Below are 21,143 nucleotides of genomic sequence, written 5' to 3'. Positions count from 1 at the left end.
AATGTATATATTGCATATCATGGGAATTTGTATTGTGATTTGACTTTTCATTTAACATATCAACTGTACCAGTTTGACCAATGACCAACAGCTGTATATAAAAAATATACAAAACAAAATAACATTATTTATTTTGATATTTGTATAAAAATCAATCAAGAAGTTGATTAAAATAAAACCAGAAAAATTAATAGAGTACATATATAAGTGCATAAACGTAAGTATAATTCTTAGTGGTTAATAGTTTCTTATTTAGAACTAGATTAGGACCCGTGCTAGAGCACGAGTTGAAATTCCTTTTATTTATATTGTAATTTTTATATAAAATACAATTTATGTGATTGTTTTTAAAAGTTATTGTGAATAAAACATTATGCAATAAAATCATATGCTAAATATGAGGACTTAAATTTTTTTTGAGATTTTGTTACTCGTATCATTGAAAATCACTTTTAATCTGCAGAAGAGAGATTAATTTTTGAGATTTTGTTACCTATATACCCTGTGGTTAATTAAATATTCTGTAGAGATTTTATTTTATTTTTTGGAATATTCTTTCTAACAAGATCTGGTTACAACCTATATAACTTATAATCTATCAAATAATCAAATAATTAATCTTATAATCCATATTATATAGTGTACACAAAAAGTTGTGTACTTCCGTTTTATTATATAGGGGATTCATAACATGATATTTTTCTTCTATTGGCCGGCGATACATAGGTGCAACAACTGCATTTGCACATTAACACCAAATGTTTTCATTATATATATATATATATTTATTTAATTATGCCGAATTTATATCTAGAAAAACTCAAATTTGTTTTTAAGTTTAATTTTGATGCCCAAACTTAATACACAAATGAATAAGCTAGCTCAATGAAATACAAACCCAATGTATTTTACTTCTTGTTTTTTTTTTTTTTTTTTTTTTTTTGACATATTTTACTTTTTTTTGTCCTATATTTGGGTAAAAAATAGGATTTTTCTTGTAGTCGCACCGGGTCATCCCAATATGAGTGCAAGGCAATACAATAGTTCATTCTTTACATATACATATACACATACAGTTACGTACTTACGTTTACACGAATGACCCTGCCCCTGAATCCCCTGATCCATATAATTATAACATAACATTATAACGTAAACTAAACTCATAAAGTCATAATACAGGAACGTAATACTAGTAATGCATGTTGACAACATCAAAAAGAAGATTCGATATAGATATAATCATATTATTGAACTTCCCTTTTGTCAATTGGGATGTGGTTTACGCTAAGACATGTGTGCCAAAAAAAAAAAGGCGTATAAAAGATTCATTTTCTCCAACGCGAGGTTCAGTGGGCCGAATCTGTATATTAACCAAAAGGCCCATTTTGTAATGGCGCCAAATTTTTGTTACATAACTCATGATGATATCATATATAGATTTGCATATACATACGTGTGAGACAAGTCACAACACTAAAACACTTTTGAAGAGAAATCACAACTATGACCAGAATCTATGGTTAAGTGGACGCCTGGTTCATGATCGATGGATGATGAATCAAGCGATAGAGACGTGTTGAGTCCTTGGACGTTACTGTTAATGAACATCATAATCATTGGCTCTGTTTTTTTCTCTGAACAAATTGCTTTTTCCCTGTTTTTATTGTTTATTTTTCCGGTGATATTCCCTGTATCCGGTTCTTCATTCCAAGTTGGAACCTTCGTCATGAGCTTGGCGTCTTGTTTCTCTGGATTGTGATTTAGATCCTTGTTATGATCTGGCGAAGTGTGAGATTCAACTGGCTTAGGTTCAGTTTGGGGCAACGCTGGTTTAGGCGGCTGTGCGGTGATCGTGGCTGGAGAAATGGAAGGAGAGGGAATTGGTGTTTTCATTTGCGATGGTGGTAGCATTAGCATAGGTGATTGAGATCTGAGGTTTTCAGCAGCTTTCGAGGACAACAATGGTGTCGGTGTTGAATTAGGGTTTTCAGTATATTTTGATGGTGGTGGTGATTGGGATCGAGTACCATCAATTGATTTAGATGGCAGAAACGGTGGAGGCAACTGGTGTTGTGATTTTTTAGTATCGTTTAGTGTTGACGGCAAAGACGGTGGGATTTTGGCTTCTGGTGGTGGTAAAGACGATTGAGATTCAACAGAATCAGATAATGATGGTGGCGGCAATGTGTGTGATTGGAACCGAGTTTCATCAATAGATTTAGATGGCAGAAGCGGTGGAGGCGGTTTGGATTGAGATTCTTGAATAGCGTTTTTTAGCGTTGAAGACGGAGACAGTGGGGTTTTCGTTTCTGCCGAATGAAAAGGCGGTTGAGGTTCACCAGGTTTTAATAACGACGGTGGTGGCGATGATCGGAGTTGAGTTTCAGCAACAGATTTAGACGGCAGAGGCGGTGGAGACGGTTGGGATTGGAACTCTCTATTGACTTTTGGCATTGACGGTGGAGTTTTGACTTCTGGTAGTTGTTGAGATTCACCGGAGTTTGCCAATGACGGTGACTTTGCTTCCGAGAGAGGCGTTGACCGGGAGAGAGTTTGGTTAAAAGATTTAGACGATAAAAGCGGTTGAGGCGGTTGCGATTGGGATTTTTGTGTAGCGTTTAGTGTCGGCGATGGAACGTTAGCTTCCGGTGGTAAAGATTCACTGGGTTTTGACAACGACGATGACGGTGCTTCTGATAGAGGCGATGATCGGAACATAGTCTGATTGATGGATTTAGACGGCAAAAGCGGTGGAGGTCGAGATTTGTCTGTAGCGTTTAGCGTTGACGGCGGGGACGGTAGATTGATAGTTTCCGGTGGTGGCAAAAACGGTTGAGATTTACCAGATTCTGATAATGACGGAGGCGGTGATGGAGGCCTTGTTTCATTAATGGATCTAGATAGTGGAGGCGGTTGGGATTGGGGTTCTTCGTTAGCGTTTAGCGTTGATGGTGGAGGCGGTGATGTTTTGGCTTCTGGTGAGGGTAAAGGTGGTTGAGATTCAGTAGATTTTGATAATGACGGTGGCGATGCTTCTGACGGAAGCGGTGATCGGAACCGTGTTTCATTAATAGATTTAGACGGTGTAAGCGGTTGGGGTTTTTCAACAGCGTTTAGCGTTGGCGGTCGAGACGGTGGATATTTGGCTTCTGATGGTGATGAAGGCGGTTGAGTATCACCTTTCCCGGACGGTGGTGGTCGCGATGCTTCCGACGGAGGCGATAATCGGAACCGGGTTTCGTTGATGGATTTAGATGGTAGAAGCGATGATTGAAAAATTTCGTTGGTGTTTGTTGTTGACAGCGAAGACGGTGGTGTTTTGGCTTCTGGTAAAGGCGGATGAGATTCTGATAATGCCGGTGGTGGTGGCGGCGAAATTGACTGTGATTGGGAAATATTTTCATCAGTGCGCTTAGACGGGAGTGGAGACGGTTGGGATTGGAATTCTTCATCAGCGTTTAACGTTGACGGTGAAGATGGTGGAGGAGTCATGGCTGCTTGTGATGTTTCTGATAATGTTGGAGGCGATGGTGGAGTAGACAGTGGAGATGTTTTGGAATTGAATTCTTCATTAGCGTCAAGCATTAAAGGCGAAGAAGGTGGGGCTTTGGCTTCGGGTGGTGGTAAAGACATCTGAGATTCTGGTTCTGACAATGATGGTGGTGATGCTTGCGCTGGAGATGATCGAGGAGACCGTTGAGACTGAGATTCTTCGGTAGGCTTTAGCGTTGACGGAGGGGACAATGGCGTTTTCGCTTGTGGTGGTGTTGTTGGTGTAGGAGGCACCAAGGCTAGAGATTCAGTGGATTCTTGTGGCGAGTTAGGTGGTGATTCGATTAGTAGATTTCGATGTGTTTTGACATGTTTTGACATCAGTGGCGGTATTAGCGGTGAGGTAGGTGGTGAGTGGATAAGTAGACTCCGATGTGTTTCGACATGTTTTGACATGAGTGGTGGCATTGGCTGCGAGTGAGGCTCTTCCTTTGATTTTGGCGATAATGGCGACAATGTTGATGACTTTGCTTGTGGTGGAGAGCCGCCGCTGTTTTGACGGGATTCGATAAAAGGAACTGTTGATGTTGAAGGTATCGGAGGTGACTGTGGTGGCGATTGAGACAATGTTTCTTGAAGAGTCATTCGTGGTGGCGGTGGTTGGTGGCTGACGTTTTGACGTAACTGGACAAGTCTAGCTAAGTTTCCGAGCCGAAATCTCCGGCGAGACTGCCGATTATTAAACATTATTCTCTCAACTTTCACTAAATTTATTGGATGATCGGTGTGAGTATGTAGAATTTGTTTCCATACGTTTGGTTCAAATAGATAAAGCTAAAAGCTCAAGAACGAGAGGAGACAACTTTAGCCTACACGAAACATACCTTACTGAGACAAGTATATTAGTAACACAAAGAAAAGTATTGGATTCACTTTATTATATACGTTCTTCTCATAAATTACTACGTGTTCAGAATCAGATACCTTTAATTTTCTGAATTACAAAATTGACCCATTTAATATATATACGCTTATTAAATTTAGGAATATGTGATTATACAAAAATAAACTTTGATTAAACAAAATCAACTTAGATTTTTTGGAATTTTGATAGGATTTTGTTAGATTTTAAGAAAGTTGTGATGATTTATGGTAAAATTATTTCAAATCCCACCTAAACCATGAGATTTGGATTTCTGTATTTTTAACTAAACAAATCCTCTTAAATCTTCCTGAATCTCTAAAATTTATTAAAATTCAAATCCACAAACAGTTCAATAATTGTGGATTTTAGGAGATTTTTAAAAATTTATGATTGAATAACATAGGATTTGTAAATTTTACACAAATCTCTTAAAATACAACCCATCAGTATTTTATTGGCAGTTTTTTCAATTATGTACGTTACGATATTTTTAAAATTGTCAACAATTTTTTTTTTAATACATAAAAAAACGAAATTGAAATATTTATATAACTGTAAATCATCTCCGGGTGGATAATATGTAAAAGGACTGCAATTTTTTTCATTTTATCGTCAGCCATGGATACTCTCTCAGCCTCCGTTTCATCCTTCAACCTTCCTTCTCTCCCTCCACAGCCGCAACCACCGTTGAGATCCATCTCCCGCCGCTTTAACTCCACAGTTAACGCCGCCGCCGCTTCATCTACCAATCTTTCAAAACCATCATCGACGTCTTCACCTTCTTCATACTCACACAACATCAACAAAAATCCTAGTTTCTCCAGAGCAATCTCGTTTGCGCTTCCGCAGACAAAACCCTCGAGAGTTGCTCCTCCTCCGGTGCACGATAAAGCGGCCTCAGGGTTTGCTGCGGCGCTCGTGAGCGTTTGTCAATCGAAGAATTGTCTTGGTCGGACTCAAGAAGATGTCAGAAGATTGATGGAGTTTCTTGTGGGAGAAGATAAGAAGAGGAACAAAGTCATCTTAGTCAATGATGTGGTTGAGAGAGGCAGATTTGGTAAACACATGAAGGGCTTGGTCAAGATGTTGATGACAAGAGGTAAATCTGGGATCCTGGTTGACGTTTTGATGGAATTTGAGAGAATCTGTAATGAATTAGTCTTTGTTGGTTCAACAAAACTTGTCCGGGTTGCTTGATCATACATAACATATTGTAAAAGAGTTTATTATTATCAAATCCAAAGTTTGCTTCTTTGGTTGAGGTCTTAACTGAGTTTGAGCGTATATGTAATAGATTTTCTTAAGATTATAACAAATCCAAACTTTGTTTTGAATTATCATGCTTTCCTTTTCTTCATCTTCTGACTGATCTTTGGTTGAGGGTTTAATGGAAACTGAGAGAATCTTTAATAATTATTTTTGTCTGTGTTTCTTGATGAAACAAAAATTGCATGCAAAGGAGATTACATCAAATCCAAAGTTTGATTATGCGTCCACAAAGAATTAAAAAAAACAACATGTTACTACTACTGTGTTTTTGGTTGAGGTTTCCTTAATGAAACAAAAGATTGTAAGAAAAAAAGTTACAGTCTTTTGTCTATTTGGTGTAGACCAGACTTTTACATTGTCTTGATCTTCCTCTTGATTCTTGTCCTTCTGCATCTCCCAATGAACTTAAGACCTTCATCGATTAGAATCACAGGGAAGGAAACAAGAATAACCACAAACCATTCCCTGATACTCAAAGGCACGATCCCAAACACATTAGCTAAGAAAGGAACATAGAGGATGACGCAGTGAAGCGCAAAGGAGACGGTCATTGCCACAAGAAGCCAAGGGTTTCTCCATGGTGGCATCTTTAAGAGACTGTTGTCTTCAGACAAAGCGTTCAATGAGTTGAACATCTCAATTGCCACAAGAACAGAGAGCGATAGTGTCATTGGCTTGACTTTCCCTAAAGTGAAGTAATCGCAATGATTTTTCTCAAACGAGATTGTCCTAAGACCACCTGCGATTGTGTAAGGAGCCGCTGTGAAGTTGGTTCCCCACGAAGAACATTCTGACCAATTTTGAAGCTGATTGAAGCTGACCAATGTGTGCCCGTCTGCGATCAGGCTAATCCCTAGGAAAGACGCTTGTGTGTACCACAAGACAAAGATTCCAACAGTGGCAACTCCAACATAAGAACCAATCACTAGATATCGGATAAGAACCCACGAATCAATGAGGGAATCATCGCTTTTGCGCGGTGGTTTCTTCATAATATCAATATCAGCTGGATTGAAGCCTAAAGCTGTAGCTGGTGGACCATCAGTTACCAGATTAACCCAAAGAAGCTGAACCGGTATCATACATTCCGGTATCCCCAATGCCGCGGTTAAGAAGATGGATATCACTTCTCCAACGTTTGATGATATCATATACCTTTGAAATGAAAATCATTTAGTACAATTACAGAGGAAAAAACAGAACAAACATGATTTACTGTAAGGCTTTTTTTGTTGTTGCTACCTGATGAAAGCTTTCATGTTGTTGTAAATGGACCGACCCTCTGCTACAGCTGAGACAATAGTGCTGAAATTATCATCTGCAAGTACCATATCCGAAGCTTCTTTCGCAACCTGACATCATACAGTAAGCATTAAAGTCTTACTTTAAAACATAAGGTCTCAGTTTTTTTTGCTCAGTTAACATGTTTTTACAGTTAAGTTAGTTAATTTTTTTACCTCAGTTCCAGTGATTCCCATGGCGATCCCAATGTCAGCGAGTTTCAAAGCAGGAGCATCATTCACGCCATCACCAGTCATCGCAACGATCTCTCCCATTTCCTTAAGCATCCTAACTATCTCTTGCTTATGCCTTGGCTCAGCTCGTGAGAAAACTTTGCCTCCAGATTTTGACAAGATTTCGGATCTCCGTGAAGCCGGAAGAGACATAAACTCTTTACCTGTGAAGCTGCTTTGGGAAAGATCTTCATTCTCCGAGAACAATCTAATCTCACAACAAATAGCTTCAGCTGTTGATTTGTTATCTCCAGTTATCACCATTACTCTAATCCCAGCGTCTCTGCAATCTTCAATTGCTCTGCCAACTTCTTCGCGTGGAGGATCTCTAAGACCAACAACTCCAACGAAGATTAGATTTGTTTCGATGTTGGAATAGCTACAAGGGTCTAAAAGCTTCTTGTGTGAAGGATGTTCTTCAGAAGAGTAATCTGAAAACTCTTCTAGTTCGTCTTTGTAAGCCAACCCTAAACATCTTAATCCCTTTGAAGTCATGTCAGAATGTTTCTTGAGGATTACTTCTCTGCTAGATTCATCTAAAGGAACAAGAGATCCATCAGCAAGCTGTGCATATGAACTTCTCTCAAGTATACTCTCAGCTGCACCCTGCAAAGAAGAAAAAGAGAAGATTCACAAAGACGTTTTTAGCTAAAAAGCAAGAGAAGAAGCAACAATGATGTTTTACCTTAACGAGAAGCCGGTTTTGTCCATTTGGTTCGCGCACAATAACACTCATGGACTTACGGACACGATCAAACTCCAATGTCGCTACCTTTTTTGATCTTTTGTTCCACCAATCGCAACAAGCTAATGCAGCAAGAATTGAGATAGGATCAATCAATAACAAAGTATGCGGAATCATTACACCATTCTGATGATTCTACAGACAATATGTAATGGTGTAAAAACATTATAAAACTTACCTAGCTTCACTGAGCTACCATTGTCTGAAAAGTTAGTAACTTCCTCAATATTCTCACCGTTCTTCTTCTCTGGAATGCCCATTTTCTCAACAAGAACTTTCAAGGCAGCTTCAGTAGGCAAACCTGAAGCTCTAAACAATTTGCCTTCATAGAACACTCCAGCATCATTACAAATTGAGCATATCTCAGCAACAGCTTGCAAGTTAGCAATATCCATATTGTTACATCCCCAATCCACAATTCTACCATCTGTAGGATCATAAGTCGTACCATTGACTGAAAAGACCCGAGTAGTCGTCGTTGTACTGCCTAACGTGAAGAACTCGGTTGCAGACATCTGGTTTGTTGTTAAAGTCCCGGTCTTGTCAGAACAGATCACAGTTGTGCAACCAAGTGTCTCAACACTCGGAAGCTTCCTCACAATCGCGTTCTTCTGCGCCATTTTCCTCGTCCCTAAAGCTAGACACGTCGTGATCACAGCAGGTAAACCCTCGGGGATAGCTGCCACGGCTAAAGCAACAGCGATTTTGAAGTAGTAAGTGCATTTCTCGAAAGAGAATTTGAAGTTCACAGGCTTATAGCCATCCACAACGTCCCAAGACACGAAGTTTTTGTAGTTAATCATCCACACAAGAACACAGACTATGCAGATAGCTGTAGTAAGTCTATTCCCAAACTCGTCTAGCTTCTTCTTTAACGGAGTCTCGCTCTCTTCAAGCGAAGCCTCATGAATCTGCTTCTGTATTTTCCCGATTTCTGTATCCATACCTATACTCGTCACAATGCAAACACAGCTTCCGTTAGCAACAGTTGTTCCCGCGAAAACCATATTCTCTTTCCCTTGCAGTTCACAATCATCCATGACAACAAAATTGGCTCCTTTCAAAACAGGCATTGCCTCTCCGGTTAAAGAGCTTTGCTCGACTCTTAACGTTGACGTTTTCAAACCGGAGACTCTCATATCAGCAGGGACTTTATCTCCTACGTTTAACTCAACTATATCCCCAGGGACAAGCTCTCTAGCAGGCAGATTCGGCAACACAGTCCCGTCTCTCAAAACCTTTGCAGATTCACATTGCATCTCTTTAAGAGCTTCAAGGGCTTTCTCAGCATTGCTCTCTTGCCACACACCAACCACAGCGTTCAAAATCAGAATCAGAACAATCACAAAAGGCTCAACGAAAGCCTCGAACCCTGAACCTGAGCCATCATCATGCTCCTCGCTGCTTTCGCCTAAAAAGGCTAGAACGAAAGAGATAAACGCAGCACCGAGAAGTATCTTCACAAGCGTATCGTCGAACTGTTCCAACACAAGATGCCATAAAGGCTTGCCTTTCTCCTTGGCGAGCTCGTTGTAACCGCAATTCTGACGACGAGTTTGAACATCTTCGCTTGTTAAACCTTTGTCTAGACTTGTATTGTACTCTTTCAGACATTGCTCAACAGACCATGACCACGCCGAGAAGGACTTCTCCTCCTCCATCGATTCAAAAGCTCTTTTGCTTTGGAATTAATTACTCAAAACAAAAAAAAAAACGGTTTTTTTTTTTTGTTCTGTTTATCAAATTCCTGTAGAAAAAATTCAATGAAACAATGAAATTTTAAAGTCAAATAACAAATAAAGTTGCAGTTTTTAATGACGGTTTGATATAAAGATCAAAACTAAATAATCAAGATCTGATTATAAAACCCAGAAACGAAGAACAAAGAACTGGGTGAGTATAAAGTGAGAGAGAGAGAAACAGAGTATAACTTTAACCATAAAGACTCTTACCTAAACTTCAAGAAGACACACACCAGCAGTAAGGGCTTTAGTCATAGAACTTTGATACTATATGAGAGAAACTTCATCAAGAAAAGAAAATAAAAATGAATGATTTGACTAAAAGTTTGCTTGGAGACAAAGCAGAAGACCTTCGAATTTTTCTTTAAAAAAAAAAAAAAAGGAAAAAATTTAATTCCCAAATTTGATTCGCCTTCTACCACTAAAAATGAAAAAGCACAAATCTTGATTTGGACAAGTCGTGGTTTTTGTGTTTGAAACTCGTTTTTGTTTTCTTTAATATTTTTTTTTTTTGTTCTTCTTCTTCTTCTCTTTTGGTTGTGGTTTAAATTTGCTTTACAGAAAAGCGAAGGTTTAGGTAATAGTGGTGTGTGTGGTCCAATTCTGATTGGTTGTTCATAAAGAAGAAACGGAACGTTATTTATTCTGTACTTGAAACGACCATATTACCCTTTATTTATAACCGTTATTACGTGTTTTGACTTTCCCCTTTCCCGTACGGCTCCGCTCGATTCGATATTTGGTAACTGGGATATTCCATTTCTATTAAAATTCAATTAAATTTCTTTTTTAAAAAACTAATCAAAGCAAAAGTCAAATGATTTAAAGACTTTGATACAACCACCAATGAAATAAATAATTAATTTTTTTCTCTATTACAAAACATCTGTCAGTAGGAGTGCCTTGTCTGGAAATCTGCAGCCTATTCTTATTGTACTACCACTATTTATTCTCCTTTATATTCGATTTTTTGTTTTTGTTTTTGGGTTACAACAAAAAGTGAAGTTCCTCGAAGTTTCTTCCATTATTATTGCCTCTCTCTGCCTACTCTACCTCCACTACGCTCTCCTCAATATTGTTTTATATTATATAAATACACGTCTAACAGCAAACTCATTAACCAATATAGCTTTATAGTACTAAATTATGTTTACAATCATTGATTAGAATTTATATGTTGCCTTTTGCCGGTTTAGAAGACTTGTGTGATAAGCATATTTTTAATCAATGTAATAGATGATGATAAGGACTTTAATTTAAAGCGCCAAATCGATTTTTGGGCCGTTGAGCAGATTTTTTAACACATATAAGAGTCCATTTAATACCTTTGATACAAAAGCCCATTTAAACACGCGTGCTTCAAGTTACCATATTACCCTCCACAGCGATCGTCGTCATCTAACAGTTAACGCCGTCAAAAAATTCCGTTAGCACCAGTTTGTTCGCCAAAGCCGAATCATCATATCTCCGCCGCTGACGTAAGAATCTCCTTCCCTTCTACTGCAATCTCCAGAAGCAAAGAAGGAAACTTTTTTTTTTTTTTTTTTTTTGAGAGAGAGACGAAACAATGGGTGTGCTCACGAACAAGGTCGAGAGAGACGAGCTTAAACCTGGTGATCACATCTACACTTACCGAGCCGTCTTCGCTTATTCTCACCACGGTGCTTTGATTCTTCCTTCTTTTTGATATCATCATCAATTGGGTTTTTTGAATGCAGTTTGCGTGAATCTTCATCATCTAGGGTTTTCCTCAATTTGGGTCTGAGGGTCTTTTTTTTTTTGTGCGTATTTGATTTTGTCACCTTTAATCTCTGTTTAGTTGTTAGGGTTTTAATCTTGATGGCAAAGTTACTAACTTTGTAGGGTTTTAATCTGTAGTTCCACTGTTTAAGTGATGTGGTCAATTCAATGGTGGTACCATGATTGCTTTTGTTGACATTTCAAACTGTTTTGTTTTCTTCTGAATTTTGTAGGCGTATTTGTTGGTGGTTGCAAAGTGGTTCATTTCAAACCTGAGCACAGCTTGATATCTTCCACACTAGCTTCTTCTTCCTCCTCGTCTTCTTCAGTTTCAGAGGTTGATGATTCTTCAGAAGCTCCTTGCCCTACATTTCCTGACTGTGGATACAAACAACCAAAGAGTGGAGTAGTCCTCTCTTGCCTTGACTGCTTCCTAAAGAAGGGTTCACTTTACCGTTTCGAACACGGAGTCAGCTCTTCGATCTTCCTCTCCAGATTCCGCGGTGGAACTTGCACAACCGCTTCATCTGACCCGTTTCAAACAGTCATCCATAGAGCAATACACCTTCTCCAAAACGGATTTGGTAACTACAACGTCTTCCAAAATAACTGTGAAGATTTTGCTCTCTACTGCAAGACAGGGTTGCTCATTCTTGATAAGAACGGGGTTGGGAGAAGTGGTCAAGCTAGCTCCATGCTTGGAGCTCCTCTTGCTGCACTCCTCTCTTCACCTCTCACATTGTTGATCCCAAATCCTGTTGGTGTTGCAACTGTCACTGCTGGCATGTATTGTATGAGCAGGTATGCTACTGATATCGGTGTTAGAAACGATGTGATCAAGGTTCCCGTTGAGGATTTGGCTTTGAACCTTGGCTTTAAAACCCTCAAGAGAAAAAGGAAAGCTTTTGATACCAGCGTTTCCAGGTGAACATAGATTCTATTATGTTCATGGATAAGTACATAAGACTGGCCACTGCGTAGTCATGATCCTTAGTTTCCCCTCGATCTCATTTCTTGTTTGCTATGGTGACACTGTAAAAAAGAACCATCTAGATTCGTTGTGGATTCCAGTATTATCAAGATTTAGTTCTATAACTTGCTTTTTGGCCTTGAAACCAGTTACGGAAAGGAGCAAACTCATATACTAAAAAGCTTATATATACATGAAAACTCCGCTTAAAATCTTCATGTATGTTGAGTTTTCAATACGTAATTGAAAGTGATTTTAAGAACTTAGTGGTGGTGGTTGTTTAGTGTTGTTGCCTCCAGTTTTCTTTTTAAAATCCTGTTCGAAATCTGCAAGATTCGCCAGTTCGTCGACTGCTTCGACGGTTGTTTGAATTCTAGCTGCGTTTTCGATTAACAACGAAACCAAAGTGGCAACGGGAAGGATTTCATGTAGGCTCATCGATATGGCTCTATCTTCATTGTTGTCCTCTTCAGATGGGGCTTCGTCTTTAGGTTTGTTCGTCTCAATTGGTACAGTTTTCAAGGTTTCTTGAAGTTCTTGTACTGCAGAGTTCATATCAAACACCAGGAAATCCATCTTGGATGATTTTCTCGTGTTCTTCATCATTTCCATTAATTCCCTTAAGATTTTTGAAGAAGCTGAGCTTAGTTTCATACAAGCTTCCCCGAAATGCTTCTTGACCTGGTCTGGAGCCTGTAGAAGCACAAGACACTAGTTTTAGTTTCACTACAACCTCTAAAAGTTACTTCTTCAAAACTATGATAAAAATATCAAAAGGTCACCTCTGTTTCATAGTTGATGCAGATACTAAGATTCTCAAGGCAATAAGCACATCTGCGCATAGCAGCCCCTATCTTTACGTATAGCTTCCATGGATGCCGGAAGTTAAAGCTTCCATGTGCAGGTTCCCATCTCGCTAGATTCGCCTGAGAGATTAAAAATAATAAAAAGAAGAATAAGCGGCTGCAAATTAAGAAGATAAACTTATTCGTTATCTGTTAAGTTACCATGGCTTCCTCTGTTCCCTTAGAGTTAAGCACACATTTGAATCCTTGTAACTTCATGTTAGTGTCTCCATCTTTATTTCGATTCGTTGAGACTTCGCTCTCCTTGAAGTACTCTGCTACACAGGCTGCAGTTTTAATAATATAGTCAGCTCACTAGCTAGCTAATGTTGAATCTTTCATAACAAGTTTTGGTTTTGTAATCCCCCTTACCGTCTAATGAATCGGCAAGTTTTTCAAAGTTACGTTCAATAAGACGGTGAAGCTGAGATCCTGCCCAAATGGGACAGAAAAAGACAGTAATGATAATGCAGATAGATGTTCCAATTGCAATAGTTGATACTCTTTGCTGAGCCATGTCAACTAGCTTATCTACTCGGTAACCGCCAACTGAGACAAGGCTAAATGTGAGGATAAAAATCATTGCTCCGTAGTCGAATCTGGCTTTGAATGATGGCACAAACCGCGAGTAAGTAGCTAAGAAAGCTGCAAGAATCAAACCCACAAAGAGGAATTTAATAAAAGATGGATCCTCTTTTACGTTATTCACAAGAAAAGACAGATCATTTTAGGGTTTTGGCCATTACCAAAGAGGAAAACAGAGCATCCAATCACAAAAACCTCAGCTTTCCCTGATTGAGTGGCGACCCAATGAACAGCAATGCCTAGTGATCCAGCTAATATAGTTGCCACAACTCTGTTTACACATTTTGAGAATGTTGCTCCTGTTGTACATGGAGATACACACACATATATAACATACATTATATGGTCGTTTTCACTCGTTAAAAAGAAGAAGGTTGCATAATTTTGAATATAGATTTAGTTTACGTACCAACATTGGCCTCGAAGACGACGACAACAGTCATGATAGCCCACATAGCATTTCCTCCAACACCATCATACAAAGGTCTCATGTAATAAAAGATTGAGACCAATGAAAGTGCAAGTCCTACTTTCAGACAATGTACCACTTTGGCCGGATCATCTGCCCCAATCCTCCAAGCTTTCCTCATAAAATTTGCGATGCGCTCCACGATAACCTTCATTACCAAATCCTTTAGCCAATGAAAGATCTTTACACTTAGTCCCGATCTAGGAACCAATCTCTCTGTTGTTCCATCGTCTACACTTATCCTCCACTCTAGCTTCCCTGCTTCTTGTGATGCCATAGTATTATGTCCGAGAACCTGAATCTTAAACTGTAAAGAATGTTTTGGTTAAGAATGTTTCGGGTGTGTTTTTATAAACAATGGCAATGGAGTGTTACATATATAGAGATTATAAAGGGTATATAATATTTTTCAAAGTTCTTGGAGTTTCTTTTTTTTTTGTTAAGTGGTGAATTAATTTTATTTGTTTATGTACTAATATATATATTATTGATCACTCTCTCCCACTTTGATATGCAAAAAAAAAAAAAAAGATGTAAGTGGCCTAATTGAAATCTTATTGTATGATTAGTTAAATTTTGTGCTACAAAGTCGTCATCGCATAAGTACTGATGTTGAAACCTGCCTTCGTACTACATCCATCCATTTCATTGCAACGTCAGAAAAAAAAATGAAAATAAAAAATATATCCCAAGATATAAGAAGTTTCAATTAATTGCTCATTTTAAAACGATCCAAGATTTTACGCATGTTTTGGTTTTACGATTTTACGTATAATCAACCCTATATTTTGTATACTATAGTCTATCGTAGTTCTATATATTTTTTATAAAATCCATTATAGTTACATTGTATAAGTTCTTTTTTTATAGAAAATACTCATACTCATTTTTTAACTAACTCATCACAAGTTTGCAAAGATTTTTATAATTTGAGTAGCTTATATTACCCAAATTCCACCAGCCAAAATGTTAGTTAGCTCATTACACGGTATTAAGTTTTTCATTTCAGATCACTCTTTCATAGTCCCATACTCTCTCTCTCCCATACACGAAATTATGATATTTAAATCAATTAGATCGATTACTATTACATGCACTAGCCACTCAGAATTATATGTGTGCGTGTGCATTGCGTGCGTACATACACGTACACGATGTCACGTTAAGTATAAAACACATGAAAAGTGGATTGTCGTAAGCAAATAAAGCCCTTCGCATATTCCTTTTCTGATTAGAGAATTCACGGCGGTGTGACGAAATAACTTTATTACTCTTATTTGCTTTCTCAATTTGTTTTTTCCATGCAATTAAGTTCGAATTAAAAGTGCTATTACACGCACCAAATGATATCAAATACATATATATGAAAGCAGGCACGTTTGACTTGCACTACTACCTTTTAATAATGTACATATCAAAAGATACAATATAATTCTTGAGAGGTATATACATATACAAACACAAACCAATTAGAAGAGAATTGACATAACCTAACTTTCATTTAGGTCACTAAGTGTGCCCCAAATTATAAGAGACCTAATTTAATCGTTGGGCTCTCAAAAATATTATCTTGCCCTAAGTGGACGCACTTATATATATTATCACCAAACAAGATTTTTTATTTATGTTTTTTAATTCATATTTGTGTGGTCCATAATTAATCGAAGAGTACAAAGAAGAAAAATTTGCACAACTTGAGCTTCTTTGGGTTCCCCTATTGGGTCTTGTGAATATGTATGAAGTGCCCTTCAGCTTATCACCTTTTTGTTTGTGTGATTTGATAAGAAGAGAGCGGTTTAACTTTTTTTTGTCTTATCGAATTAGTTTTTAAATATATCGTGTTGGAATTAGGTCATGATTGAAATAAAGTTGTTTATAAAGATTTTATCGTATATTTCGCAAAAGAAAATCTAATACCATCGGCATGCAAATGGTTGATTGAATTATAATAGGAAAAAACTTATGTTGTTCTATACGCACAATAGCAAATGAACGTATAATAAAATTTGCACGAATATGCTTATACAAGACACAAAGTAAAATATTATTTTATCTTTTGCAAATAAAATTATTATATTTTAAACAAAAAAAACAAGATTTTCAATGTGATTTAAATAGCTCTTGACTTTTGTTTTCAACTTCTCATGGATTATTTCGGGTTTTGCTGACACAACATTTTTAGTGGCATAAAAAAGTCTTACGTCCTATATATCTCGTTACTTCCTTTTGTCTCCAACTTTTTTTTTTCATTTTTCATATCAAAATATTATTTACGAGTACAAACTAAAAAAATTATATAGATTAAAAAATTATTTACAATTTTTCATTGATAGTTTAAACTACTTTTACCTGAATTCTTTTTTATAAAGCATTTTCTAACAATCACATATAGACAAATCAATATTTTTCCTTTCATTAAATGTCGAGTCGTTCGCTAATCTGACTAATGCAAATATGCAATCATAGATTACCAACTCCACAACTACAAGGTACAAGCTAGCTAGAATCAATCAGAAATAACTACGTGGCAGTGGCACTGATTCATATCTCTTTGGGCCAGTCGGATTATTATTAAAAGGGCCATTAGGCCTACCTTAATCGGCTACGATAAATACAATAGTGCAGGCTTACTTAGTTAGCTACCTTTATCCAAATCTCGAATCACTAATCCATTCAAACTTCATTGCCCATTAGGTTTTGTTTTTGGTTATTTTGAAAGGTTGTTTTCATGTTGTATTGGGGAGGGAAAGGCGGAAAGCCTAAGCTTTCTCTGTATGTTCTTGGGCCTTTCGTGATAGGAAATTTGCATCATCTCAATAAATTAGTTTAACTATTATACAAATGCTTAGCATGGTTTGTTTTGTGATATATAATGCATTGATGTATCATTATTTTAATCGAAATCCACATAATATGTATTGCTGTGGCAAATTCGCTCGATACATCATACAACTGTACAAGCATATATTTTCGGAAGCGAACCCGAAACATTAAAAAACGAGTTTGTACTAACATCAGTAAAATTGTCCCAACCAAAAAAATCAAATTAGTATTAAAAAACGAGTTTGTACTTTGCCTCTATAGTATTATTACCAGTCGTCGGCCACTACCATTGAGATTCTTGATTTCGTATCACTTGCTCTCTCTGCATCACTACACCAACTTGCTGCCTCAATATGCTTATGCTTTTTACGTTCGTCTTCATATGTTACTCATGTTATTATTTTATTGGTAAAAAGTTATAAAGAGCTAATCAAATTTTGTAAATGGTGGTGTCTTTGGAAATAATTTAACTTTTTAAAAAAATCATAAATTATAATGCCACTATTTTTTGTGAAAAAAATAATTACTAGAATATTAAAACTTACTTAAAATGCAAAGAGACAGGAGTCGTCTTTGGTCTTTCTCATGATAATAAAAAAACAAAGTAAAGCAAATAGAAATAGAATCTCAGTGGGTATATTTAAAGAAAACGATTTGTGATTGGAATAGTCTTTAGTTGGAGCAGGTATGTTGTCGTGTCTTTTTATTACTCCAAAATAATAGTCTGATAAGAATACTATGTTACATTGCATTTTATATGATAATTTAATATTACAAGGTCGTGTTGTATTCAACACGCAGTTTTGTTTGTGGACATGAGTTGGTCTCCTTGATTAATTAGTCTCCTAAATAGACTATGCTTTCGAGATAAGTCTCACATTAACTGAATTGAACAACAAATCGGAGCCATGTAGGATCAGAATACTAAACTACTCATCCGTACGTGTATAATTAATGATCTATGTCTTGTATTCGAACATTTACGAATTTTTTTTGTTTTCTACACCTTATTTTATCTATCGTATGCTCGTCTTTAATAAGGACGTGCTCTTCTTTCATGGATTAAAACATCATCCCAGATATATTTTTAATGGATACAGATGTGTTGATTTGTCAATGTTTCACTTTTAGGTAACTCACGGTCCATATATATTATACATACATATTTATTGAGACGATGATACTAAAGTTTTGGTTTTATTTTGCCAAAATTTATATCGCACCGTATGCATGTAATTTGCGAAGTTAAAGAAAAAATAATAATCTCAAGATAAAACAGCAATATATTATAAAGAAAACCCCATATGTCGTCTCATGCACGTACTTATTATTAACGTGAACCACCGCAAAAAATACTTTCATACCTAAACCTAGTTAATTCATCTCTATGAAACAAAAATATGATATGATATAAGAGTACTATATACAATAATAGGCACTAGACATTTATGTGTTAAAACTTAATTAAAGGTCCTGAAGAAGCAAACTAAAAGCCAAATAAGTGGCTCCATCAGACAAAAGACAAAAGAAAGTGAACAGAGGATTTATAAAAAGTGGAAGGAAGAATCATCATGCTCCTCCCAAGGCGACTCTTCCGGGTCTGAAAATTCCAAATCTAATCACATATTTTTACTCGTAACTATTTGTTTTTGTCTTTATTATCTTGTCTTTTTGACGATATGATCTCATATATCACCATGTTGGTCCACCACTATCACCACCTAGGATGATTCCACTCCATAGCTCATTGCTTGAACCACCTTCTCTCTTCTTATTACCATCATCGTGTCTCACATGTTGATGATGATGATGCTGGTCTTCATAACCTCCATAAGGATAAATCATCTTATTTCCTCCTCCATTAACAATGAAGTTATCATGATTACCAATTTCTTCCTCGTTTTTGTCTAGTGAAAAGCCAAGATTCTTTTTGGGGTGGTCATGATCATATTCTTGACGAAACTGAATCATACCCATAGGAGCTTGGAAAAGACCGTTCTGCCCTCCTGTCACAACTTGCTCGGTGTAATGACCGTAGGCCCCTTGAGCTCGCTTGTCTTGCATAGGGGTGGAGAAGGAGAGGCTGAGCTCATTATTATAATCATGGGTCTTGCTAGGGTTTGATGGTGATGATGTGAAGACAAAAGGAGGGTTGAGATCTGGGAGATTCTTGGTGGAAGAAGAAGTAGAGGAATTTGGAAGTAGTAATGGAAGCTTCTTGTTCTTTCTTGAACCGCCGCCTACGGGAACGTTACGGAGAGAACCACCTTCAGTCCAATATCTCCGACAAGACTTACACAAGTACCTAGGCTGTGCTAAGCTGTAGTTGTTGTAATAACAAAACTTGGTGTTGCTTGAGTTGCATCTTGGACAGTTTCTTGGTTCCTGTGGCCTGGTGCTCATCGTCGTCATCAACTTCTTTTCATCATCCATTATCATTGTGGTTGCTGATGTTGAATCCATTGTTGTTGTTGGTGGTGGTGGTTGTGTTGTGACGATGGTGTTATAGGGAATATTGTTAGTAATAGTCATCTGATGTTGGTATTGATCATGATCATGGTGATGATACTGATGATGGTCCATGATGTATAAGCTTCAATTACAGTTTATAATAAATCCCTGTGATAATCATGTATGATCAACCCATCTAATGAAGCATATGAAAACATGATAACAAAAGTAGAACTTATAAAAAGTAGCACAAATAAAAAAGTGACACATACAAATAAATAAAATACTAAAAACTATTGAAAGAACATAAAAAGTCGAAGACCATGAACCAACTATGTCTAGTATATGAATGAGAACGACCAAAGTTAATCAATAAAGGATCTGAGAGAGTGGGAACAAATAATCACTTTCTAAACGTATGGATCGATCGAGCAAGACACTAACAAAAAGGTGTTAGGAACTGATCTCTAAAAAAGCCAGACATATCTTTTAAATAAGGGACAAATTTTCAAAGAAATCAGAAGGTGGAAAGATGTAAACCTTTGAAAAGTAAAAAACAACAAAAAAAACCCTAATAAACACATAAACCAAAAAGCAAAAGAAAGTTAAAAGGGAAAAAAAAAAGAATAGAGAAAGTAATTTGCAGAAGAAACAAGGAGATAAGAGAAAAAGGGAAGAAGATGAACTGACCTGATGTTCAAAGAGATGACTTAGAGAGAGAGAGGGAGAGAGAATATTTTGAGGCTAAAGTTTAGAAGTGTTGGGTTTCACTTTTATGGGCATTTTAGTGGTGTGTTGTTTTGACTATCTTATAATTCTCTCTTTTTTTAATAGATGGTTATATCATCATAAAGTAGTTGATATTTAGCATACTATATTGATATTTTTTTCAATTCGAGGCCAAAAAATTAGAGTGTACAAACCATACATCTAACTAACTAAATTAAGCTAAAACCTTGATTGAAAAATGTAGCACTTGAAATCTAAAACCATGATTAAGGAAAAGAAAAGAAAAAGATACGTTAATCATGTAACTAATTAAGCAATAACATAGTAAATAGTTCTATAACAATAAGAGAAACTAGGACCCGCGGTATACCGCGGGACAAATTATTTATAACTAAAATATTTAAATAATAAGTTGTATTTGTTGGTTAAATATGTTATAATTATAAAATAATTGTTAAATAAACTATATAATACCGCAATATAATTTATTTTTTCCATAATATTTATTTAATCAATTTAATTAGATATGTCTATTTTCTGATACTGACAGTGTTAACAAAATAATGAAATGATGTTTTACCCGTGTAACATCGAATTAATGATATTTTTTTAATTTATATAAATATCGGTAAAACCCATCCCGCTATATAACCCATCCCGAGATATTTTAACTCACAATATATCATCTTAATTTTTAATATTTATTGTGTATCTACGGTATAATATTTATCATATTTAACTTTTTAAAAGTTTTAAATATTTTTCATATTAAACTTTTAAAAATCTTTAAAATAAAGAACCAAAATAAACCAAATAAAAGTTTTTAAAGTTTGAATGCCTG

The 21,143-nt window shown here is 36.6% G+C and overlaps 6 protein-coding genes across 6 annotated transcripts; 2 read left to right on the top strand and 4 right to left on the bottom strand.

Annotated features, from left to right (window-relative positions):
* Positions 1–1,353: 1,353 nt before the first annotated feature.
* LOC104712791 (uncharacterized) lies at positions 1,354–4,388 on the bottom strand. Its single transcript, XM_010429767.3, has one exon. It carries the CDS (start codon positions 4,240–4,242, stop codon positions 1,477–1,479), a length of 2,766 nt encoding a protein of 921 aa, XP_010428069.1. The 5' UTR covers positions 4,243–4,388; the 3' UTR covers positions 1,354–1,476.
* Positions 4,389–5,038: 650 nt separating this feature from the next.
* Positions 5,039–5,754, top strand: LOC104712781 (uncharacterized). Its single transcript, XM_010429757.3, has one exon. It carries the CDS (start codon positions 5,039–5,041, stop codon positions 5,615–5,617), a length of 579 nt encoding a protein of 192 aa, XP_010428059.1. The 3' UTR covers positions 5,618–5,754.
* Positions 5,755–5,836: 82 nt separating this feature from the next.
* Positions 5,837–10,303, bottom strand: LOC104712770 (calcium-transporting ATPase 2, endoplasmic reticulum-type). Its single transcript, XM_010429746.3, has 6 exons — positions 9,901–10,303; positions 8,127–9,695; positions 7,889–8,010; positions 7,147–7,809; positions 6,932–7,041; positions 5,837–6,844 (listed from the first exon to the last, which is right to left on the bottom strand). The coding sequence occupies exons 2-6, from the start codon at positions 9,607–9,609 to the stop codon at positions 6,040–6,042; spliced, it is 3,183 nt and encodes a 1,060-aa protein (XP_010428048.1). The 5' UTR covers positions 9,610–9,695; positions 9,901–10,303; the 3' UTR covers positions 5,837–6,039.
* Positions 10,304–10,983: 680 nt separating this feature from the next.
* On the top strand, positions 10,984–12,525 carry LOC104712760 (protein LEAD-SENSITIVE 1-like). Its single transcript, XM_010429734.3, has 2 exons — positions 10,984–11,351; positions 11,664–12,525. The coding sequence occupies exons 1-2, from the start codon at positions 11,258–11,260 to the stop codon at positions 12,356–12,358; spliced, it is 789 nt and encodes a 262-aa protein (XP_010428036.2). The 5' UTR covers positions 10,984–11,257; the 3' UTR covers positions 12,359–12,525.
* Positions 12,526–12,549: 24 nt separating this feature from the next.
* LOC104712750 (aluminum-activated malate transporter 10-like) lies at positions 12,550–14,778 on the bottom strand. Its single transcript, XM_010429723.3, has 6 exons — positions 14,240–14,778; positions 13,992–14,129; positions 13,618–13,890; positions 13,408–13,532; positions 13,183–13,326; positions 12,550–13,093 (listed from the first exon to the last, which is right to left on the bottom strand). Exons 1-6 carry the CDS (start codon positions 14,574–14,576, stop codon positions 12,656–12,658), a joined length of 1,455 nt encoding a protein of 484 aa, XP_010428025.1. The 5' UTR covers positions 14,577–14,778; the 3' UTR covers positions 12,550–12,655.
* A 3,732-nt stretch (positions 14,779–18,510) lies between these two features.
* On the bottom strand, positions 18,511–20,384 carry LOC104712743 (dof zinc finger protein DOF4.1). The gene is made up of 2 exons (XM_010429711.3): positions 20,264–20,384; positions 18,511–19,741 (listed from the first exon to the last, which is right to left on the bottom strand). The coding sequence occupies exon 2, from the start codon at positions 19,703–19,705 to the stop codon at positions 18,815–18,817; it is 891 nt and encodes a 296-aa protein (XP_010428013.2). The 5' UTR covers positions 19,706–19,741; positions 20,264–20,384; the 3' UTR covers positions 18,511–18,814.
* Between the last annotated feature and the right edge of the window lie 759 nt (positions 20,385–21,143).

Source organism: Camelina sativa, chromosome 2, assembly GCF_030686135.1.
Source record: "Camelina sativa cultivar CO46 ecotype springtype chromosome 2, ASM3068613v1".
NCBI lineage: Eukaryota > Viridiplantae > Streptophyta > Magnoliopsida > Brassicales > Brassicaceae > Camelina > Camelina sativa.
The sequence above is the reverse complement of the archived record's forward strand: the minus strand, read 5'-3'. Positions and strand labels throughout refer to the sequence as shown.

Coding starts and splice junctions, on each gene's coding strand:
- LOC104712791 (XM_010429767.3), bottom strand. CDS start 4,242: ATGTTTAATAATCGGCAGTCTCGCCGGAGATTTCGGCTCGGAAACTTA.
- LOC104712781 (XM_010429757.3), top strand. CDS start 5,039: ATGGATACTCTCTCAGCCTCCGTTTCATCCTTCAACCTTCCTTCTCTC.
- LOC104712770 (XM_010429746.3), bottom strand. CDS start 9,609: ATGGAGGAGGAGAAGTCCTTCTCGGCGTGGTCATGGTCTGTTGAGCAA. Junction 8,011..8,126: donor TGGTAGCTCAGTGAAGCTAG/GTAAGTTTTATA, acceptor TTGCTGCATTAG/CTTGTTGCGATTGGTGGAAC. Junction 7,042..7,146: donor TGGGAATCACTGGAACTGAG/GTAAAAAAATTA, acceptor GTATGATGTCAG/GTTGCGAAAGAAGCTTCGGA.
- LOC104712760 (XM_010429734.3), top strand. CDS start 11,258: ATGGGTGTGCTCACGAACAAGGTCGAGAGAGACGAGCTTAAACCTGGT. Junction 11,352..11,663: donor CTTCGCTTATTCTCACCACG/GTGCTTTGATTC, acceptor TGAATTTTGTAG/GCGTATTTGTTGGTGGTTGC.
- LOC104712750 (XM_010429723.3), bottom strand. CDS start 14,576: ATGGCATCACAAGAAGCAGGGAAGCTAGAGTGGAGGATAAGTGTAGAC. Junction 14,130..14,239: donor CGTCTTCGAGGCCAATGTTG/GTACGTAAACTA, acceptor CATGTACAACAG/GAGCAACATTCTCAAAATGT. Junction 13,891..13,991: donor ATGCTCTGTTTTCCTCTTTG/GTAATGGCCAAA, acceptor TGATTCTTGCAG/CTTTCTTAGCTACTTACTCG.
- LOC104712743 (XM_010429711.3), bottom strand. CDS start 19,705: ATGGACCATCATCAGTATCATCACCATGATCATGATCAATACCAACAT.